The 20,685-nt window shown below is 34.3% G+C and overlaps 3 protein-coding genes across 5 annotated transcripts; 1 reads left to right on the top strand and 2 right to left on the bottom strand.

Annotated features, from left to right (window-relative positions):
* Positions 1 to 1,850: 1,850 nt before the first annotated feature.
* LOC125204394 (kinesin-like protein KIN-14R) lies at positions 1,851 to 7,169 on the bottom strand. The gene is made up of 18 exons (XM_048103052.1): positions 6,875 to 7,169; positions 6,216 to 6,514; positions 5,953 to 6,124; positions 5,794 to 5,864; positions 5,519 to 5,702; positions 5,314 to 5,423; positions 5,136 to 5,235; positions 4,978 to 5,064; positions 4,731 to 4,907; positions 4,367 to 4,637; positions 4,122 to 4,283; positions 3,822 to 4,037; positions 3,686 to 3,723; positions 3,421 to 3,584; positions 3,077 to 3,328; positions 2,832 to 2,972; positions 2,674 to 2,742; positions 1,851 to 2,590 (listed from the first exon to the last, which is right to left on the bottom strand). Exons 1-18 carry the CDS (start codon positions 7,074 to 7,076, stop codon positions 2,084 to 2,086), a joined length of 3,222 nt encoding a protein of 1,073 aa, XP_047959009.1. The 5' UTR covers positions 7,077 to 7,169; the 3' UTR covers positions 1,851 to 2,083.
* A 3,101-nt stretch (positions 7,170 to 10,270) lies between these two features.
* Positions 10,271 to 12,285, top strand: LOC125201792 (uncharacterized tRNA/rRNA methyltransferase slr1673-like). Of its 2 annotated transcripts, XM_048100045.1 has the most exons (5): positions 10,279 to 10,652; positions 11,332 to 11,363; positions 11,445 to 11,620; positions 11,705 to 11,755; positions 11,840 to 12,285. In XM_048100045.1, the coding sequence occupies exons 1-5, from the start codon at positions 10,369 to 10,371 to the stop codon at positions 12,227 to 12,229; spliced, it is 933 nt and encodes a 310-aa protein (XP_047956002.1). In that variant the 5' UTR covers positions 10,279 to 10,368; the 3' UTR covers positions 12,230 to 12,285. The 2 variants fall into 2 exon arrangements, with proteins under 2 accessions (XP_047956001.1, XP_047956002.1); XM_048100044.1 differs by having other exon boundaries at positions 10,271 to 10,652; positions 11,332 to 11,620.
* Positions 12,286 to 17,245: 4,960 nt separating this feature from the next.
* LOC125200673 (rab3 GTPase-activating protein non-catalytic subunit-like) lies at positions 17,246 to 20,668 on the bottom strand. Of its 2 annotated transcripts, none has more exons than XM_048098397.1 (8): positions 20,159 to 20,668; positions 19,644 to 19,778; positions 19,245 to 19,433; positions 18,902 to 18,963; positions 18,623 to 18,780; positions 18,195 to 18,343; positions 17,894 to 18,037; positions 17,246 to 17,543 (listed from the first exon to the last, which is right to left on the bottom strand). In XM_048098397.1, exons 1-8 carry the CDS (start codon positions 20,528 to 20,530, stop codon positions 17,355 to 17,357), a joined length of 1,398 nt encoding a protein of 465 aa, XP_047954354.1. In that variant the 5' UTR covers positions 20,531 to 20,668; the 3' UTR covers positions 17,246 to 17,354. The 2 variants fall into 2 exon arrangements, with proteins under 2 accessions (XP_047954354.1, XP_047954355.1); XM_048098398.1 differs by having other exon boundaries at positions 18,623 to 18,762.
* Positions 20,669 to 20,685: the final 17 nt, after the last annotated feature.

The following is a 20,685-nucleotide window of genomic DNA, read 5'->3' as shown; positions in this document are numbered from 1 at the left end:
TCCATTCTGCTTTTTTCTATTTTTAGTAAATGGACCCTACTTTCCACCAACTTTTTAAGCTCAAATTTTATTATAAAACTAATATATAAATGTAGGATCACTGTTCCATTAACTTTTTTAACTCATTTTTTTTCACATTTCTTAAAGTTCATACCGAATTAAATCTGGACAATATTTTATAAACGGAGGGAGTATAAACATGTCACAAAACCATGTTAAATTGAACTAGAAACTGGACCGCCAAGTAACGTAGTTTTATATTTTTAGATTCCAATGAAAAAAGCTCAATAATCAAATTGGGCGGGCCCAAACATCATATAGTGTTTCCATCGCTATTTAATCCAATGCTTCATCTCCATACCTCTTTTTATAGTGAACAACAAAAAAAAGTCATTTAATAATACACTTTTCAATATCGAACTTTTATACTTATGTCCCTGTCCATGTGGTTGATATATATATATATATATATATATATATATATATATATATATATATATATATATATATATATATATTTCTTTTTTTGGGGCTATTGGGAAAAATGATATCCCACGTCTAATTCAAGATGCTCATTTTTTCTTTTCAGTTTATCCCACTTAAAAGGTCAACTTTCTATATTTTTAAATTAAATCATTCACTCGCTTTATTAAAATATTCAACTATATTTTTCTCTCTACTTAATTCACCACCTTTTTCTCTTTACTTAATCCACCATCTAACAATTTCTCCTAAAATTCCGTGCAACTCAAGAATATGTACAACCTAACAACTTCTTCAAAAATCCCGTGTCATTCAAGAATGTGGACATTTTGAGTGTGTTGGAGAAAGTAAGAGTGTCCACAATAGAGTGCACAGTCACAAATCCACCCAAGGCACAGCCACAAAAACTCTTCCTTAACCACAAAACTTGTCCAACCCAATAGTGGTCACGCCACAACCAAAAATCACATTATTTTATCAATTATTGGTATATTTTAATTAGACGGGAACAAAATTAATTGCACAAAAATCAATAGAATAGAATGGAATGAAAAAAATGAATTGGGAATAGATTATTTATAGATAAAGATTTTTAAAAAATAAAAATAAAAAAGCCATAGCTCTCGGCTGTCGTCGCTCCCTCGACCCCACCGCCGCTTCCTCGCCGCAAATGCGGCTTGCACCCTTCCTCCCCAGCCCGTCACGCCTCTTGCACGTCCAGCAATAGATGGACACAGAGCCGGCGGCCGCTGCGGCCCACCTATTATGGACACTCTAATAAATAGCTGAAGTGGAGAGAATGTAAAGTAAGAGAAAGAATAATATATAAGTTGGATTTCTCTACATTATTCTCTCATCTTGTCTTATTTTCTCTTCACTTTAACTATTTATATTCATTTTATCAAAATACATGTTGAAAATAAGTCAGTCACTTGTGGCTATTTTCCCATTTTTTTACTCCTTTCTTACGAAAATAGTGTAAAGTACGTGAATTGTGATTAAATCTACCGAAAAGGTGCACATTTTTTTTTTATAGTTCACTCTTTTTTAATTTTTTTTTCGTTTTTTCACATCTTCAACGGTTTTTTCACCCGACTTTAATTACTTTGCCCCTTCTAATTTTGCAATTCGCATTTATGGTTGTGTATTTGTTGGATTGGAGATGGTCTAGCTCACAATTTTTCCATCCATTTTTCCAGGAAATTTCTTACTACAAAGGAAACTGAATTTTCAAGAAACAGCTTATTTCATTTTGAGCTTCTCCAAACTTGAAAAAACATTGCTTATTCAGTGTCTAGTGTTTTTGAAGTGAAAATGAACAAAAGTTATGGAAAAGTTTATCCTATGAATGATATTAATAATAAAAATCATTTGAACGGGCACTAACTATATAAATCTTGCCAAAAAGTGTTTTAGCGGAAGACAAACAACACGAAAACAACTCACTAATCAGCAATTTGGTACTATATGATATAGATACTGATTTGGTAGACAAACTCACTAATATTACAGCTTTGAAACATGCACACACACACTACCAAGGCAGGCATCAGGATGTCAATTTGTGAGTTAGAGAAGCAATGCGGCATTACTTAGTTCGCTATCTGGTCCACATTCTTTTCTTGCTGTCCTTCTCCTTGATCCCCTGGACTGCTGCATCTCTTGTCGTCTTCACACGTGCAACGGGCCTCTGCACCGCAATGGATGGCTTCGTCACTCTTGAAACTCCAGCCGCAGCAGGCTTTGGAGGATCTGAACGCCTGCTTTTGTAGACGCGGTGGTCGCTCACCGGAGGTGGAACTGCACCATTATTCTCAACTTCACTGTTTCTAGATAATCTCTTCCTCCTGACCTCATGGAGATTGTCATTCTCCTTGGCGTGGTGGTCGCTCACCGGAGGTGTAACTCCAACTTCACTGTTTCTTGATAATCTCTTCCTTCTGACCTCATGGAGATTGTCATTCTCCTTGGCCATAGCAGAGCCGTGACTGCCTCTGCGGTTTGCTAGACTCAAACTTCTTAGAATGCGATGCTCAGTTTCATTTGTCATCTCCTCTTTCACCGGCTGCTGTTCTTTCTCTCTCAGTTTGTCTTCGAGTTCTTTAATCTGCAATAATCACATATAAATAATAATGTTAGCAGTGAACGTGCATCCACAGGCTCGTTACAAGCTACGAATGTTGTGAGTACCGTTTGCCTCAGGGAGAGACACTCTGCATTTTCTTCCCGTTCTGTCAACTTTCTTTCGAGCTCTTTGACCTAATCATGATAGAACTTCCAATTATACATGTGACTTTTCTTCGAAACAATACTGCATGTTTTATTTATGTAAAAACAAGAGCAAGAACCTTATGTTCAAGTGTTTGAGAATTGGACTCAGATTGTTGCATTTGTTCTCTCAACTTCTTCTCAAGATCATTAACCTTAATTTGGTATGTTGTAGAATGATTTTCGTCTTTCTCTTTCAGCTTGTTCTCCAACTCCACGACCTTCAACAAACACGAGGAAACCGATAGATGGATTAATTTTCATGATTTCCAAGTTTACCTTACCTGAGCAGAGTGGGTATGCACATAAAAGTCGATATCTCTACCTTCTGTTGAAGTCTGGAACATGATTCTTCTTTCCCCTTTAGCTTCTCCGAAAGATGTGAAACCTGTTTCTCGGATTGGCATTGCAGTGATGACTTCAACTCTACTTGACCCTCCAACTCTTTTAGTTTTTCCAATTGGGTTTTGTAGAACTGATCCTTTCCCTTAGCTTTACTCTCTAGGTTATGTAGATTTTCTTCAAGCCTTTTCAAGGATTCGTCTTTGGACTTACATTCCAGTCGTGCTTTCTCAAGCTGCATCAAGAAATAGACGGAATCGATTCAAGAGATTGTTTTAAAAGCATGCACTCATTCTATACTAAATTTGATCTTTCTGAATAGCATACCATTGTTTTCATCTTCTGGAGCTCAGTTGTATCAACTTGTTTTCTAGCAGGACCCAACTCTACCCCTCTGACTCGGGTTGCAAAATTAAGTGAACTCAGAGTCTCGCTTAGATCTTTATCTGAGGGACTAATTTGTACAAACATCAATGTTTTTGAGTCACCACCTGCAAACAAGAGATACATTATGTAATTGTACAAGAGAATGGGAAATCTATCCTCGTAGCTACGTGGAGTTTATACAATCTGATGAACCATTTAAGTTTACCTAATGAATCCTGCAGTAAATGAGTCAGCTTCGAGTTCCTGAATGTTGCAACAATTAGATACCAAAGTCAGGTTTCATATATAAAGGTGTAATAACTAAGAGCAAAATGAGAAGGGCTGTCTGTTACTTCATCAACCTGTATGGTATGTGGCTGCTTTTATTTGCAAGAGCAGATATTACGTCTCCAAGAGCAGAGAGCGACCTGTTAATGTTCTGAGCTTCTTTAAGTCGGTCACCTTGCACGTCAGTTTTTGCAAGCCTCTCGCTTCCTGCTAAGTCCACAAGCCAAAGTTTGCTTTTCGTGCACTCTCCAGTAATTAGATTTTTGCTCCTTACCATAATACAGAGCATGCTGAAATGTGTGAAAAAAGAGAGAGAGATGAGACCTTATAGATAACAGGGAATAAAGAAACTAAAAGTCTGCAAAAGGCATTACCAGTGAGATCGACTGCTGTGCTCGTTCACATTATTCGATCCAACAGCCCGAGCGCTACTTCCTGCTTGTAGAACATTCCAAACTTGTTGGATATTTTCCACTTTGGCTTCAACAATTCCAGGAATATGATGTGATCCTTCAGAAGCTTGCTTTATCTCCAATCTAGAATCATTCCACAATTAGTATGTTAATTGTGTAACTATACTTTCCAAAATTGTTCAATTTATGGGAAGAAAACAACTAACTTCTTGGATGTTTCTATAGCCAGCAAATCCCTTATCTGTTCATTGTAAACTTCAAGCACACTAACTGAAATGTTGTAAGTGTTTGTTTCAGTTCTCTCATTGGCAATCTTGAACAGTTCTTCCAGGGTCCGATAATTGACTCCTCGATTCTCCTCAGTACCCTCCATTGTGAATGTCTTGCCTGTTCCAGTTTGTCCATACGCAAATATACAAACATTATATCCATCTAAAACAGAAACCACCATGGGTGCAGCATCGGCAAACACATCAACTGCTCATGTTGAAAACAGGAGGTAAGAATTTAGATATTGTGTTAGAATGATATTTTCCTCCAAAACCCAAAAATATAATAGGAAGTGCCCACCTTGATCATCTTTGGGAGTGTAAACACGATCAAACTTGAAACTCTTTTTGTTGGAGCCATTTGCTGCAATACCAAGATCTCCATCATTAGCAGCATCAAAGTCCATCACTGATGCACACCCAGCTACGACCTCAGACTTGCTTAAGGGACGGCAACGACAAAAAACCCTGATATTCCCTGATACACAGCTAAATTTTGAGAACAGATTCAAATCTAAGATACATGATAAGAGGTATCACAAGCTAACCTTTGGTCTCCTGCAACTGATTGTGGAGCTTCCGCCTCTTCATTTGCTCATCATTGTACTTAAATTTGAGATCTTCACACTGTTCAACTGCATAATGAGTCGGATTATGTTATACGCATCTCACATAATAGGTTATTTGATGTTGTTCTAAAACGTACCAAGTGCCTGAACTGCAAAAACCATTTTATTCAAGTCAGGAATGGAGTCTGCACATTCATGTGCTTCACGAGAAAGCTCCGAATGTTCTTGTTTCATGATCTGCAAAAAAAAATCAGCTTGCTTCATACAATACAATATATTTTTCTGCACTGTATTAATATGGAAGCGTCGACAAACCTTTACTTTCTGTTCTAAGTCGCTGATCGCCTTGGTCCAAGATTCCTTGTCGTGCTCATACTTGCTTGCAAGGTCCCTAAGCTTTGTGGCTTGCTCCTCTAGAGTTTTGTCTACCGAAAATTTGACAAAATTGGATCACAGAATCTTAAGTGACACAAATTACCATAAGTTCACAAATGTGACAACAATCCTAACCAATTCTTACCTAGGGAGTATGTCTGGAATGTCTTATTGTCAAGGTCCATCCTAACCTTTTGTAGTTGTTCGTTGGTTGCACTCCAAGACATCCAAGACTGATAACATTCATCAGTCTTTTGCTTCAATGTGTCTTTCAACTCTTGTATATCTTTCTCATACTTGGCTACTGATTTTGTTCGTATAGCTTTTTTCTGAAATATCCAAATAGTACAATTATAAATAGCAAGATAATTGAAGGATAGCTTTTTCTGAAATCTACAAACATGTTTATTCACAACTTACCTGAGGTGAAGGATATTCTATCTGAGTAGAACAATTTGAACACGTAAAGTACTCATGAGTTGGCTGAGGGACTGCAACCAATGACAAATGCTTGAACATTCATAGTTATCTTCTAAACATTCCCACCAGATAGAAACATTTAGGTACAGAACAAAATACCTGAGCTTTTAGGCGCTCTCCTTACACAGATTCCACTAACTATTGGATTCCCGAATACCCCTTCAAACCTTAACCGAAGAATCCCATCATCCTTAACAGCAGCTCGAGCACCAATGACTTGCAAAGGTTTGTTGAACCCCACAATGGAGAAGATATCAAATTCAGACAAAATCTGCATTGTGAACAAACTTGACTGTAAACTACAGGCACAAATACTTGAAATTTTCTCATGTAAGACAGTGAATATCGACAAGTTCCCTTGCCTTTTCGTCTTGCATGAAAACATTGAACACCCTCATTCCTTTGGGGCCATTGACATTAATAATTTCAGAAAAATGGAGATCGATGAAATAATCCCCAGTCGGAAAATTCTCAAAGCTGTAGCTGAAGTTTCCGAGTCGTGCAGACTGATAAACGAACGAACAATCTCCACCCTCGGAGATGAAATCCTCTGTTTGAAATGCATCTCCGCCTTCATAAAAATTGTCTGCTGTAAATTCAACCCCCGAGTCTGATTTCAGCGATGTCATGGAACCAGCATTGACAAAGAGCATAATTTCATCTGATCAACAAAGAAATGAGCTTTAGTAAAAAACAACAAACAATCTAGCAGTTTCAGAAGGCATTAACATGAACAAAAAACGATTTTTCATGAATTTCCCTCTATTTATATGTTCAAAAAGGGAAGAAGGAAGAGATCTTGAATTTATTCCCTCATCTTCAAACTTCTCATTTCCTCATTAAAGAATAGCAAAACAAAAACACTATTTAACATCAGACAAAAAAAACAAAGCCACATTTCCCAAATCTTTACTTCAAAGAAAGATAGATGTTTCTAGAAAAGGAACTAGTATTCTTCAGAGAACAAAACCCTAATCTTGATATTGTTTGAAACAATTTCAAAAACATCTAGAGGGCGTACCTGTAGGATAAGAAACTGTGAAGCCGTTAGGGATTAATCTCGCACAAGAATCCCAAACCATTAGATCAGCCACAGACTCTTCCTTTTCGTCTTCTTCCATGTCTTGAGTCGAATTCTGTGCTTCTCCCAAATCGAAACCGGTGGAAGAATTGCGAATTTCTTGATTGTCATTGAACAATTGGAAGTCGTCATTTTGTTCCATTTTCGAATTCGGGAATTGGGGTTTTCTGATTTTTGATTAGGGGAAATGGGCGTTTCTTTCTGCAATTTGAGTGCGCCTTTGTCTGTGTTTTGACTGTTTTCGGATGCGTTTGAATTTGGATTCAAATTATATGACCGTTACTCTTTCTGGGGTGTTTGGACTAAAGTAGAATTTGAAAAATGGGGAACGATGTGATTAACTAAAATACAGGGACCGATTAACAAATTAACTTTGGTAAGCGCTAGGATCGAATGACTAATGTTTTTGTTGAAACAAATTGATTTTTAATATCTCCAAAAAAAAGTCATTATATACAATCTAATTAAAATAAAATAAAAACATTATAGCGCCTATAATAACAATTCGCAATAGATATTTTTACAGTAACAAACATTATAATATATGACTTATTTGATGATGAAAATTTTGCCATTATTTTTATATTGAGATTATATTTATTTACATCGTGTGAAGTTTGATCAAATTCTACTTAATCATATCTATCTATACATATATAAAATGAGAGTTTTGGGAGGTTTTGAACAACTATTTTGTGCCATAGATATAAATGTAATATTTAAAAATTTTAATGTAGCAGTTACAATGATTATTCTCATTGATTACTTTTAATTCACTTCATTTGATGGTAAAGTAGTATTCTATTGGAATTTGACCAAATGATGTAACCGCCTATTAGGGTGTGGCATTAAATTACCTTAATTTTGCATCTAATAATTTAATTATGCATTATTTTCAAACACATAGTCAAAGATAATTTCAATTATTTACTCACAATTTAGTGAATGACTCTATACTATAGTCCATATCTTAGACGTCAAATTAAGCTAATACTCCATCCGCCTGTCGTTAGGAGTCTCATTTATGAACGGCACGAATTTTAAGAAATGTTAAGAAAAGTGGGTAGAAAAAAGTTAGTGGAATATGGTTCCACTTGTACATACTATTAGCTTTAAATGAAATGTGAGTGGAATGAGTTGGTAGAAGGTGAGACTCTATTACCATTTATGGTAAAAGTGAACCGAGACTCTTATTCACAGACGGACTAAAATAGAAAAACGAGACTCTTATTCGCGGACGGAGGGAATAATAATCAATTAAGAGTATGGATTGAATATGATTATACCAATGATTTCTAACGTTTTTTTTTTATTTATATCATAAATTAATATTTGTTTAATTACTATTTACTCCATTAGCTAGATAAATGTTGTGTATAGTTGCATTTGAAAGGTTTTAGACATTGTTGGTGATCTTTGTCTATAAATACATGTTCTATCATTGTGGAAACCGTAAATGAGGCGGAACATGTGTCATGTGGAGAATGAAAGACGAAGAGCCAAAGATGTGAGTCGGAGGTAATGGAGAGAGAGTTGTGCAAAAGATGATAAAAGGCAAATAACACTTTTAAATCCTATTTTGAAGATCATTCTATTTTAGTGATATTATTAGTTCATATTTAAGTATTTTCTTCATGTTAATTTGTTTTATTTTACTGTCTAGGCTACAATATTTTGCTTTTTACAAATAAAGAAACCACATAAGTTGTTGACTATCTATAATATTTTGAACCTACAGCGTTACGCATTCGTCGTCAACTTCGTCACTTTCATACTAATTTTCATGCAAGAAAAACACCTAAAGTCAACGAAATGGCGAAAGGAAGCAACAAAGACAAAAATCATAAAATATCACATTTGTATCTACGCACATGCATACAACATAAATCGTCAATTTAGAGATTAAGAAGAAAAATAAGGCAGCGGTAGATGTGGTTTGTGTTTTACTATATATGTTCTCTATTTTTCATGACTTACTAACTTTTATTTTATTATTCTAATGTTTATATATGTGTGTTTTTTATTGTTCATTATTTTATTTTATTTTTAGCAATATCATAGTCCTAATTATATTTTTTAGTTGTATAATAAATATTTATATCAATTGAATATTGATAGTATTTTAATATTAAAGTGTGTATGTGTTAAGGATGGTAATTTTCTTTATTATAAAGACTGATATAAGTGTTTTAATTAACAAATATTTTCATGAAATTTAAAACTTATTTAATTTTATATCTATAATTATCTAACATATTGTGACTATACCATATTATATTTTATTTTTTAATTTTATGTAACGATGTTATTTTTTATTTTATTTGAATTATTCACAATGTCTAATTAATAAAACAAAAATATTTTATATTGCGCATAGCGCGTGGCCTAACACTAGTTTTGTATATAAGGCGAAATCGTTTAGTGTTATTAAAATCTAAATATTTTAATAAAAGAAAATAAAAGAAAAAATAACATTTTATATTTTATGGAGTAAGTAAAAATTATACCTTTTATATGTAAATCTTTTGTGTTGAGATAATAGTTATTGACCGTTATGAAATTTGATTCAATTCTACTTAATCATATTTTATAGTATATAAATTGATATCTTTTAGTGTTATTAAAATCTAAATAATTATAAAAAGAAAATAAAAGAAAATAAAAAATAACATTTTATATTTTATGGAGTAGGTAAAAAATTCAACCCTTTTATTCGTTAATCTTTTGAAATAAGTAAATGTTAACACAATTATTTCAATCGTATAGTTTTCCAAATAGTATAGAGATAAAGTGAGTTTATATAAGACATAGATTTTCTTTTCATAAGTAGAGATCCATTTATCACTTTGTAAAGGGTTTTAGGAAATGGAGTATTTAGATGAGTAACTTATTGTAGAAAATTTGTCTCTCATAATGTTATTGTGTATTATTCCAATAAAGCAACTATTTTACTACTCTACTACTACTCCTTCCATCTCATAATAGATGTCACATTTTTCTTTTTAGTTTATCTCACACAAAATATCACATTTTCAGTTTTTGCAAAAGTGTTCTCTCACATAAATATAAAAAATATATTTTCTCTCTCCATTTAACATATAAAATAAAATCTCTTAAAATCTCGTATCTTACCACAAGTGTGATATCTTTTGTGGGATGGAGGGAATATTTTTTTACATGTAAAAATGTGTACAAAAGGAGCTAGCCTTATCGGTTAAACAATTTTGTTTGTATACAAGTTTTCAATATTTTATTTTGATTTTGTTGGGTTCTACTAACTTTTTGTTTTTCCATTTATTTATTTGAAAAAGGAAAAAGATAGAGAATTTAAAGAGAAAAGTCAATGATATCTAGAGTCTAAACCAACGACCAAACCGTTTTAACTTTTAAGATTACGAAAAACCTTCCCAACAAACATCTCAGTACACACAAAAATGCAATGTCTGAACAAATTCTTCATCTCAGCTTCTGTTTCTCTTACTAATCCACCAAATTCACAGGCCAAGAACCCAGCTTTTCACGCCACTTGTAGAATTCGACATAGCGACGAAGGTGTTCGTGAAAATGCCTCAAAGAAGGCGTTTTCTTTACCTCCAAATGTGAATTCCATTATAAGCACGTCCAACCCCTTTGTTAAACATTGTGTGAAGCTTCGGCAGAGCTCCTCGTATCGCCATCTTCATGGCATGGTTCTCGTTGTCGGCACTACTCCTCTAAGGTGACTTCATTTTCTCCTCTCAAATTCTTCTTGTCTTTATCAAGATTGCTATTTATATTTTTGTTTATTGTTTCCTGTGAAGAAATTCACCAACTGCATTTATCCTATCTATATGCAAACAATCACAACATATCCATGTGCTTATCTGCAAAGTCTACTATAGCATTTTGTTTAATTCACCAGGTGTTGAGTCTATCAACTGTGTTGTTAAAGTGAAAAAGGAAGGGGAAAAGCCCAATAGTCAAGGATTATTAGACTTAGTTGAACAATGTCAGTGTTCATTGAAGGTTTTGGGCTTCTTTTGTTTCTAAAATTCTATCATGTATATGTGCTGCTTGTTAATTCTACCTTGCTTTCATTATTGGTGAGTTTTTGGTGCCTGTAAGAATTTTCCTAGGAGGCTTTGCATTCACCTGGGTTTTCTGCACCCTACAAATGAATTAAAATGAAAGTTAGTGATGTTAATAGTCTTAGAGAGTTAGAGGTTATCTTTGTTGCTAGAGTGTTGACGTTAATGCAGACCATTTCTCAGTTGTGCTCCATTACTACCTATAATTTGGAGGGTAGTGCTTTGTTAATGTGAAAATTACATCTTATCTAAGTAGATTTACAGCTCTCATATGTCATTTGTTAATGTGAAAATCTACTTTTTGTTAATGTGAAAATCTACTTTTTGCAGGGAGATTTACAGCTCTCATATGTCAGAATCAGGTAAGCCTATAATTGAGTGCTTGTTTGTAGTGGATAATTGTTCTATTCCTGAAGAAATCGAATATAAAGCTGTTCACGTAGTTGAAGTTAGTCCGGAGGTGATAAGAAAAATATCCGGTATCCAGTCTGTTGATTCTGTTGAAGTCATTGCTTTGATGAGAATCCCTTCAAGTTTTCGGATTGTCAACAAGCATGATGAAAATTGCCGGACATTGTTTCCATTTCCTCATAGGATTCTAGTTCTTGATGGGATCCAGGTATGCTTCACTAATTACAGACAATCACCTTAATTATGTACCATGTAATGAACATGAAAACAATAGAAATTTTCTTGAAAACAGGATCCTGGAAACCTAGGCACACTTGTAAGATCTGCAACAGCATTCAGATGGGTAAGGGATGTTATTTCCATAGAAAAAATCCAATCTTTTTTATTCTTTACATGTATTTTGTTCCAACATTTCTCTGTTCAACAGGATGGTGTTTTCCTTCTACCCGGCTGTTGTGATCCGTTCAACGACAAGGCACTCAGAGCTTGCCGGGGAGCCAGCTTTCAGATTCCGATTGTTTCGGGTAGTTGGGAAAATGTAGGAGATCTCAGAGATGAGTTTCAGATGAGGATGTTGGCCGGCCATCCAGCCAAGGGGGACGACCTGAAACCGGTGATGAAGCTTTCTAAAGATCTTGCAGAGTCCATGGAGGATTTGCCGCTGTGCCTGGTTTTAGGAAGCGAAGGTGCGGGGCTCTCGCAGTTTAGCCGGAGGGATTGTGAGCTTGTAAGCATTCCCATGGCTGGAGAATTTGAGTCTCTTAATGTATCAGTAGCTGGTGGGATTTTCATGTATATGTTGCAGCGTCACAAATAGTAAACATGTTTCACTTTTTACTAATACATAAATGTGCAGTGTTTGCCGATGCGATAGCGACATAATAAATGATATTATGAATAGAGTGAATTACATATTTAGGCTCTATACTTGCAGTGACGAACATTTGCGGTCCCTATACTTGCAAAATATCATATGCGGTCCTCATACTACACCAATGGCTCGTTTCAGGTGCTTTTTCACTTTTTGACCACATCTTCGGACAAAAACGCTCCTAAAAGTCTAAAGGGCATTGTTGTACACTCACTCTTCAAAAGTAGGTACTTATTTTGATATTTATGTTAATTCAGGTGATTTAACTGTGATTTATATTTTATTCGAATAATTTTTGTTTGGATTCGTTATAGTATAAAAATTATGCATAGTTTTAATATTGGATTTTAACTTAATAAAAATCAATTTATTAAAAAGCACATATTCTATTTCCTGAAACTAAGATGAATCAAATAAAATGGTGATTTATAAAAAAAGGAGGGGTTTTCACATTTTAAAAATCTTTAAAAAAATTTTAAATGTCGTGGCTTTTAAGCACAATTACTTTAATATATTAATATTTAAAAAGTATAGTGATAGCGATTAAAAATAATATTATATTGTTATTATTCTATTTTATTGTCAAGTAAGTTGTTTCTTCTTGAAGCTTTCGAAAATTATTTTTAATCTTTGTAAGTTTATACATTCACAGATTCAAACTTTCTCATTCATTCAATTGTAACCATTTACTTTTTTGCAGTAGAATTTTTTGTAAGGGATAAACATAATATGTAAAAATTAAAGAAGAAAAAGTAGAAAAAAAATTGTGTAGGGGTTTAAGCCACATCCTTCTTTTTACTAGTTTCCGCCATGTGCACACTATAACTAATTCAAACAAAAATTATTCGAAGAAAACAAAAATTATAGTTAAAGTACCCAAACTAACATAAATATCAAAATACATACCTACTTTTGGAGAGTAAGTGCAAAAATGTCCTTTAGGCTTTTGGGGGCATTTTTGTCCGAAAATATGGTCAAAAAGTGAAAAAGCACCTGAAACGAGCAAGTGGTATATAGTATAGGGACTGCAAATGATATTTTGCAAGTATAGGGACCGCAAATGTTCGTCGCGGAAAGTATAGAGCCTAAAAATGTAATTCACTCTTATGAATATTTACTTGTACAAACACAAAACTGTTTAGAATTGACATTAAAATTTAGAAACAGGAAGTTGAAATGAATACTTAAATTTAGTTATGTTTCCATTATGATACGATCCCACATCGATTTCATACAAAAGTGTGGAATAACATATAAATGGGAGTCAACCTTTACCTATGAGGCTATGACCATGGTTTTATGGGTTAAGTTAGGGCTTCTTATCTTATATGTTTATCACAATAGCATATAATAGGGAGTCAACTCTTTTTTGGACCTCATTCTTCACTAACAATACTTTAATTACTTTTTCTCTCTACATCTCTCTTACTTTATCAATTTTACTATAAAACTTGTGCTGAACTCAAAGTGTATATTCTTTAGGGACAGGGGGAATATTATAATCACTTAACATTATTATTAGAATTATTATAATTTTTTGCATGTATGTACTGTAAAAAAAATTTGTTAATGTTAGGTTGGTAAAAGAATACTCTCTCCATAACTCCGTCCGAAAAAAAAATCTCATTTGTGGACGATACGAGTTTTAATAAGAAATTGGTAAAATAACAGAGAGAATGAGAAAATAAAGTAGGTAAAGAGAAAGGGAGAGAAAAAAGTTGTAAAGTAGTATACGAGATAGGAGAAGAACTATGTAAAGTACTCCCTCCGTCCCCAATTAAGAGTCACACTTTGACCGGACACGAGTTTTAAGAAATATAAAGAAAAGTTGGTTGAAAAAGTTAGTGGAATGTGGGACCCATTTTTTATATTGGTTTTATAATAAATGTGAGTGAATTGAGTTAGTGGAATGTGAGACCTACTTACTGTTTATGGTAAAAATGAAGTGTGACTCTTTACTGGGACTGGGGACGGATCGAAATGGAAAAGTGTGACTCCTAATCGGGGACGGAGGGAGTATAAGAGAGAAACATTCCATTTTTATGTGGAGTATCAAAAAGTCGGTATATGTCGTACCACAAAAATACCGATAATATTAAAGTTTTGGTACTCTCTCCGTCCCTGAAAAATATGAACATTTGGTTTGGTACGAGTTTTAATGTATAATTGATAAAATAGGAAAGAGAGAGATAAATAGTAGTGTAAGTAGTGCTAGTGGAGAGTGGACTCCACATCATTAGTAGTGTAGTCAGTAGTGTAAACTAAAGTTATAAGTTGTAAATAAAATGATGTGTAGGAGTAATGTGTTGTTTCACAATTCCAAAATTAGAAAGTTCATACTTTTCATGGACGAACTAATAAGAAAATAGTTTATACATTTTAGCGACAAAGAGAGTATATGTTAATATATGATACAACAACGGTAATAGTTTTCATATACGGTACATACCACAATTTTTTATATATTGTGATATAGGTTTGTGTTAAAATGACAACACCTCTTAAAATGACACCGTGACACCACTTATACAGCAATATTATAAACGTTACACGACAATATTATAAACGCTACACAACAATCTATAGATTGATGTATAGCGTGTTGGATATTGCTGGCCAAGAAAAATTGTTGTATAGTGTACAAAATATTGCTGGCCGTCTTTTTCAGATTTTTTTTTGCCATGTGGCAGCTTATTATTCGTCCACGTGTACAAATAATTGCAACGACGGATGCAGGTGGGGTCGGGTGGGGTCGACCGACCCCACCGCCGTCCGATGAGGCTGCCGAGAAACTTCATTTTTTGACCTCCGACCCAATGCAGCAGCATCTCCGACCCCACACAGCAGATCTCCACCCCATGGTTTGGCCTTCATCGGAGTAACTAGAGGACGAATCAGTCGGATTGAGGAGACATTAGGAATGGGGGAGAGATACAGTAAAAAATAGGAGTAGAATCGGTATACTCTGTAATAGATTAAACTATTCCCCACTTCTTTATTTAATACTCTCTCCGTCCCAAAATAAGTGACTTGTATTCATTTTTGGGGTGTCCCACTATAAGCGACATATTTTCATTTTTAGCAAAAAGTCATCTCTCTTACTTTATTCTTCACCTACTTTATTCTCTCTCATACTTTACTCTCTCCACTTTAACTTATTTAAATACCATTCTTTAAATCCCGTGCCCAAAAGAAGTAGGTCACTTATCTTGGGACGGAGGGAGTAATAAAATTTGATGATAGGGCATCACGGCCTATTAAAATATAAAATCAGTCGGTTTCTTTTAACATACATGTTGATGGCGTAATTAGCAACAAATGAACAAATCCGCCACTCTATTAAGTAGTATTTTACACCACTTTATCTGTAACAAAAGAATATAAACCCGCTCTATAGTATTATTACCATAATAACATGTACCAAAAAAGAGCTGTAAAATTTTTTTTTTAGGAAACCTAATTTGCAAACATTTTTTGGTAGTTAAATTTTTAACTAGCTGTTTTACAACTCCTTTTTAATAGAGAATAGAAGCTAGTTTAATAATGCTATAATTTTTAATATATATATAATAAAAATATATAACTATTTATTTAAAAAATAGTTCAATAAATTGACCAATTTAAATCAAGGTTAAAAAATATAAGTAAGAAATAAAAGATTTGATCCCATACAATCCTATATTTGTACCTAATTTCAAATTTTAGTTATATTTCATCTAAAGAATGGTATTTCTTTTACAAAAAAAGAGCCGTAAAAGAAAAATCTAACAAAAATTTCAAAAATGCAAAATAAAAACAAACTTCAATAAATTATGCTTCCAATTCACATAACCTCTATATTTTACTTTGTGGAGGCAGTATAGCAAAACACGTGTCATATGTACAATGAAAAAAAAAAGAAAACGGCTTTAATTAAAAACAATGAATATTGATAAAACAAATGTTACGAAACTACGTCGTTTAACATCACAGCACCTAGTGCTGTGATTTCCCCCACAGTAGGGGATCCTCTCCCGTTATCACCATAATTATTATTATCACCATAATTATTATATGGAGTATAAGTTATTAACCATAATTTCATTTTACTTTTATTTCATTTATTGAGTTTTTAAAATTAGTTATAAATTACCAAGTGATTATTATTTTTATAATATTTTCTTAATTTTTTTTATATAAGCTGTAAAAATATGATGGGAGGTGTTTGATTGAAAAATATCTTAATACATGTACAGAGAGGGAAACATTTAATTACTACGTACTATTATTATAAATTAAAGAAATTTTTGAATAGATTTTGTTGAATATAGATATTCCTACGAAAATATCATTCATAACAGAAGATATAACTACATGATTTGAAATATTTTTTAAATAATTATTATTAATTATGTATTATATCCGACCCCACGAACTATATTTTATGGGTCCGTCATTAAATGATTGGCTAAGAATGATGGTATGATGTTATTTTAAGAGATGGTGACACTCTAACACTCCCCTTGTGATATATACTAATAGCAGTATATACCGCAATATATAGAGGAAATTGATCAAACTAAAACTCATTTTATACTAAGACCAATTAGAGCCATTAGATTAGGATGATCAATCGCTTAATTACGCTATGTAAGATTAATAAGATTTATCATAATACCCCATATATTTTTTAAAAAATTATATTTTTTGTATTTTCAAAAGTATTTTAAAAATATATAAAATGCCAATTGATTAGTTCTTATAATTTTTTAACTAATGGATTTGATTTTATTTGATTTTGTATTTATATTTACAGGGTGGTTTGATATGTTTGGCTTGATTTTGTTAAAAATAAATTGGTGGGTAGTTATTAATCTGCATACTACTTTTCAATAAGTTATTCTAGATTTTGCATCGTTTATAGTGTACTGTATATGAGTTTAGATTAGTTAGTCTGACTGGAAATTATTTGGCCAACCAAACTTCAGAAGGAATGTTAAAACAAATAAGTACAGTATATGATCTAGAAACGAAGACAATATTTAAGCATCCTAAAGTAAACAGTAGGAAGAAATTGATTGGATACAAGAGGTTAGTGAAGAAATCGATTGAGAACAGATATTTGACCAGAGTCTCCGTTCAAAAAGAAAACTTCCAGCGGAACATAAGATGACGACGAAGATGTCGTTGCTGAACTGAATCTGTAAGTTGGTTGCAGAATTTTTGTGCCCTTAGGACACGGAATGGTCAGAAGGCGATGCCCAGTTCTCATCTGCCACACCTGCGAGGAGAAAGTAAGTAACTTCCGACCTTGTAAGTGAATCCAAAATATTAGTACTATGCACGGTTAATTGAAACTAGTTATTAACGTTCGTCTGACAAGGCACATTCATGAAACATGGCGACACCCTTAGAGAGAAAGAGTTCAAGACTACGGCAGAATGTGTTGTGGTGTTGTTTCGTGTTCATGTGTATTACGCAGTTGCAAAGCAGAGGAAAATGTGAGTTTTATAGAAAATACATGTTGGTTCTTCCTGCTATAAATCAATTAGTAGTTGAGATAAAAGCTTCATCATCACTGACTTTATCATAATTATCTACAAGGAAAGCCAGTATTCAAGAGAAATATACCTCAACTATTCCTTTCCGTGGTGCATGGATTGCTAGACAGAGACAATAATCACTTTTTGTGTGTTCATAATAAGCAGGACGTGAGGCAGCTTTATCTTTACTGGCAAGCATCTCTACAAATAAACAGCTTGCATCACGATATCCCTGGAAAGTAAATTAAGGTTGTAGTATATGTTACATGGTGATGATGTAGAGAGAACTTGAAGCTCAAACTGGTAGAGTCGAGAATATAGTTATCTAAAACTCTGGAATAAGGCGGGTTTACTGGAAAACAGAATAGCATAGTTAAATTGTCAGGTACCTTCCATAAACGCACAACAACAAGAGCCTTAGTGTCTAAGAGCAAAATACGCCCAAGTGAATCGGTAATGGCAGCCAAAGAACCGCTAGGTGACAGTGTGAGCTTCTCACCCTTCCTTGGATGATCTTTCAGACAAGTCAGAGGAGAGGCTGTCACAAAGTGACATTGTCAGAAAAAGTCCAGCAACCATCTTAGATACTAAGATTGTGCAAATAGTTAGTTTGTGTGAGTTGGTCAAGTGGTAGATTGGTAATGCCTCTGGCCAGGGTTTGAGTCCCTCGTGGCACCGCCTTTAAATTTATATTCATTTGCTCATAAAAAAAATTATACAAATAGTTTACATTACTATTAGATAAGTATTATCTTCAGTGCAAAGAAAATATAGTGATTTGGAGATAGAAGCCAAAATTTACATGCAATTTTCTCACCTCGGGCAAATGGTTGAGATTTAGGTTCTGCTTTTTTAGGACTGTTTGATTCGCTACGCCAAATCAATTTCGAGAGTGAAGCTATTGTTGAAAATGTGGCAGGAACAACTTTTGACAAGATAGCTCCCACAAGTGATCTGCTGTTGTCAACTGAAAGCCTTCAGGAAAGTAAAATCAACCAATAAAATTAAGAAACATGAATCAAGGCAATATCAAGTTTAGGTTGAAAGAGGAAAAACTCCAAAGAAAATAAGTTAAGCATTTCAAAATCTAACTAACCTAAATGCTGATATGACAGCATCATCTCCAATGGTGACTGCACAATAGTAGCGCTGACTTGACTGCCAATAAAATCAGCTGAATTCAAATACCAGAATAAATTCAGAAACTTCCCAGGAAATTACAAAAATGACAGATAGAAACCACCACATTGTGGAAGAACTTCTAACTGGGGAAAGTAGACATTTAAAGGAAGTAACAGAAAACAAGAGACTGAATTTTTGCTTTCATAAGTACTATGCACCGAAGCATAGAATCGTTTTCAGTCATCAACATGATTTGCATAGTAAGTCTAATAGTCTAATAGAGGTTCCAGGCAATACCGGTTTGACTATATGACTACCTGGATTTCCATCAGCGGCGGGGGCATGACCCCAGTTATAGCAGCATCAGCACATACTCCATACTTGCTAACATTCCATAGTTGGTAAGGAAGGCTCCTAATTGGGTTCCCAGAACTATCCTGAAACGCATTGGAATCCTGATCCCAAAGCCGAGAGTTTGATTCTTGAAACCACTGCTGCAGCAGACTCTGCATTTCATAAAAGTTGTGTAAACAACACAATTTGAACAGACATTCATAGAGCAAAGAGAAGAAAAGATCAGGGAAAATCTCATCTTCACAAAGAACAAACTGGAAATCACTCCAACAAAAGAGAAAATCAGATACCAAGCATGGTTCAAAGCAAATGCACATAACAAAAGTTGGATGCTCAAGTAAACAACAACGAATTTGAAGTACCTTAATATCAGATCCATCAAAACGACCAACTACACCAGGCATTACAATGCAAACCTCCTCTGACGATGTATCTTGAGTCAGATCTTGCTTAATACCACGGACCCTTATCTTAAGAACCTTTGCCGGATTGACAATCTGCAAAATGTACACCATCAGCAGAAAATTCAAACAATTTAAGCTTAACTCTTGATAACCATTTATTTCCTCATAAGCTCAATACAAGGTAGACATCAAGAGAGTATGTAACTTCACAATATCATTGATCAAGTGGTCATCTGCCTCACTAACGTAAACTAAACACACACACAAAAAGCGTAATACGCACCTTATTTTCAAAGCAAGCAATGAGATGTGCTCTAATTTGATCATGTAACTACTAAAATTACACAGCATTTCAACAAACAGAAACACATAAACGCGCAAACATCGGCCAAAATCGTCGAGAAACGAATAGCTCATCCAATTATCTACACCACAAAAAAAAAAAATTGACAACTAAAGTCTGTGAATGGGACCTGTCTGTGGATGAGACGACCTTGGATGGAGAAAATCATAAGATAGCCGCAAGAGGTGCCGACGGCGAGAACTCTGATGTCGTCATCGAAGACTAGCCACTCGATGGCGGAGATGTACTCGGCCTCGATCGGGGAGAGCTCAGGCCTGATCTTTGCAGCCAGATTTGAATCCATAAGGGATCCGACGTTAATCGATTGAGACCAATTGAGGATGAGGATGAGGGAACGGTTGGCGAGAGCGATGGAATTGGTGTCGAGGGCAACAAGGAGATTGGGGCTTTCCACCAGCCATCCTTCCTTTCCGGCGCCGACAGCCGACAGATCGGCGCCGGCTATACATCCGAGCTCCTTGGTGTGATTGCGACGCCACATTGCCGGAAATTCAGGGCATATCACTTCTGACTCGCGTCGTTCTTCCTGTCGATTTTTGGACTATTATTATTGGAGTATTATTATTAGTCATTTTTCATATTTTTCGATATTTTATCTATTTTAAAATAAGTTAATTGCAAATTTGGTATTCATAT

The sequence above is a fragment of the Salvia hispanica genome, chromosome 1, assembly GCF_023119035.1.
Source record: "Salvia hispanica cultivar TCC Black 2014 chromosome 1, UniMelb_Shisp_WGS_1.0, whole genome shotgun sequence".
Taxonomy (NCBI): Eukaryota; Viridiplantae; Streptophyta; class Magnoliopsida; order Lamiales; family Lamiaceae; genus Salvia; species Salvia hispanica.
The sequence above is the reverse complement of the archived record's forward strand: the minus strand, read 5'-3'. Positions and strand labels throughout refer to the sequence as shown.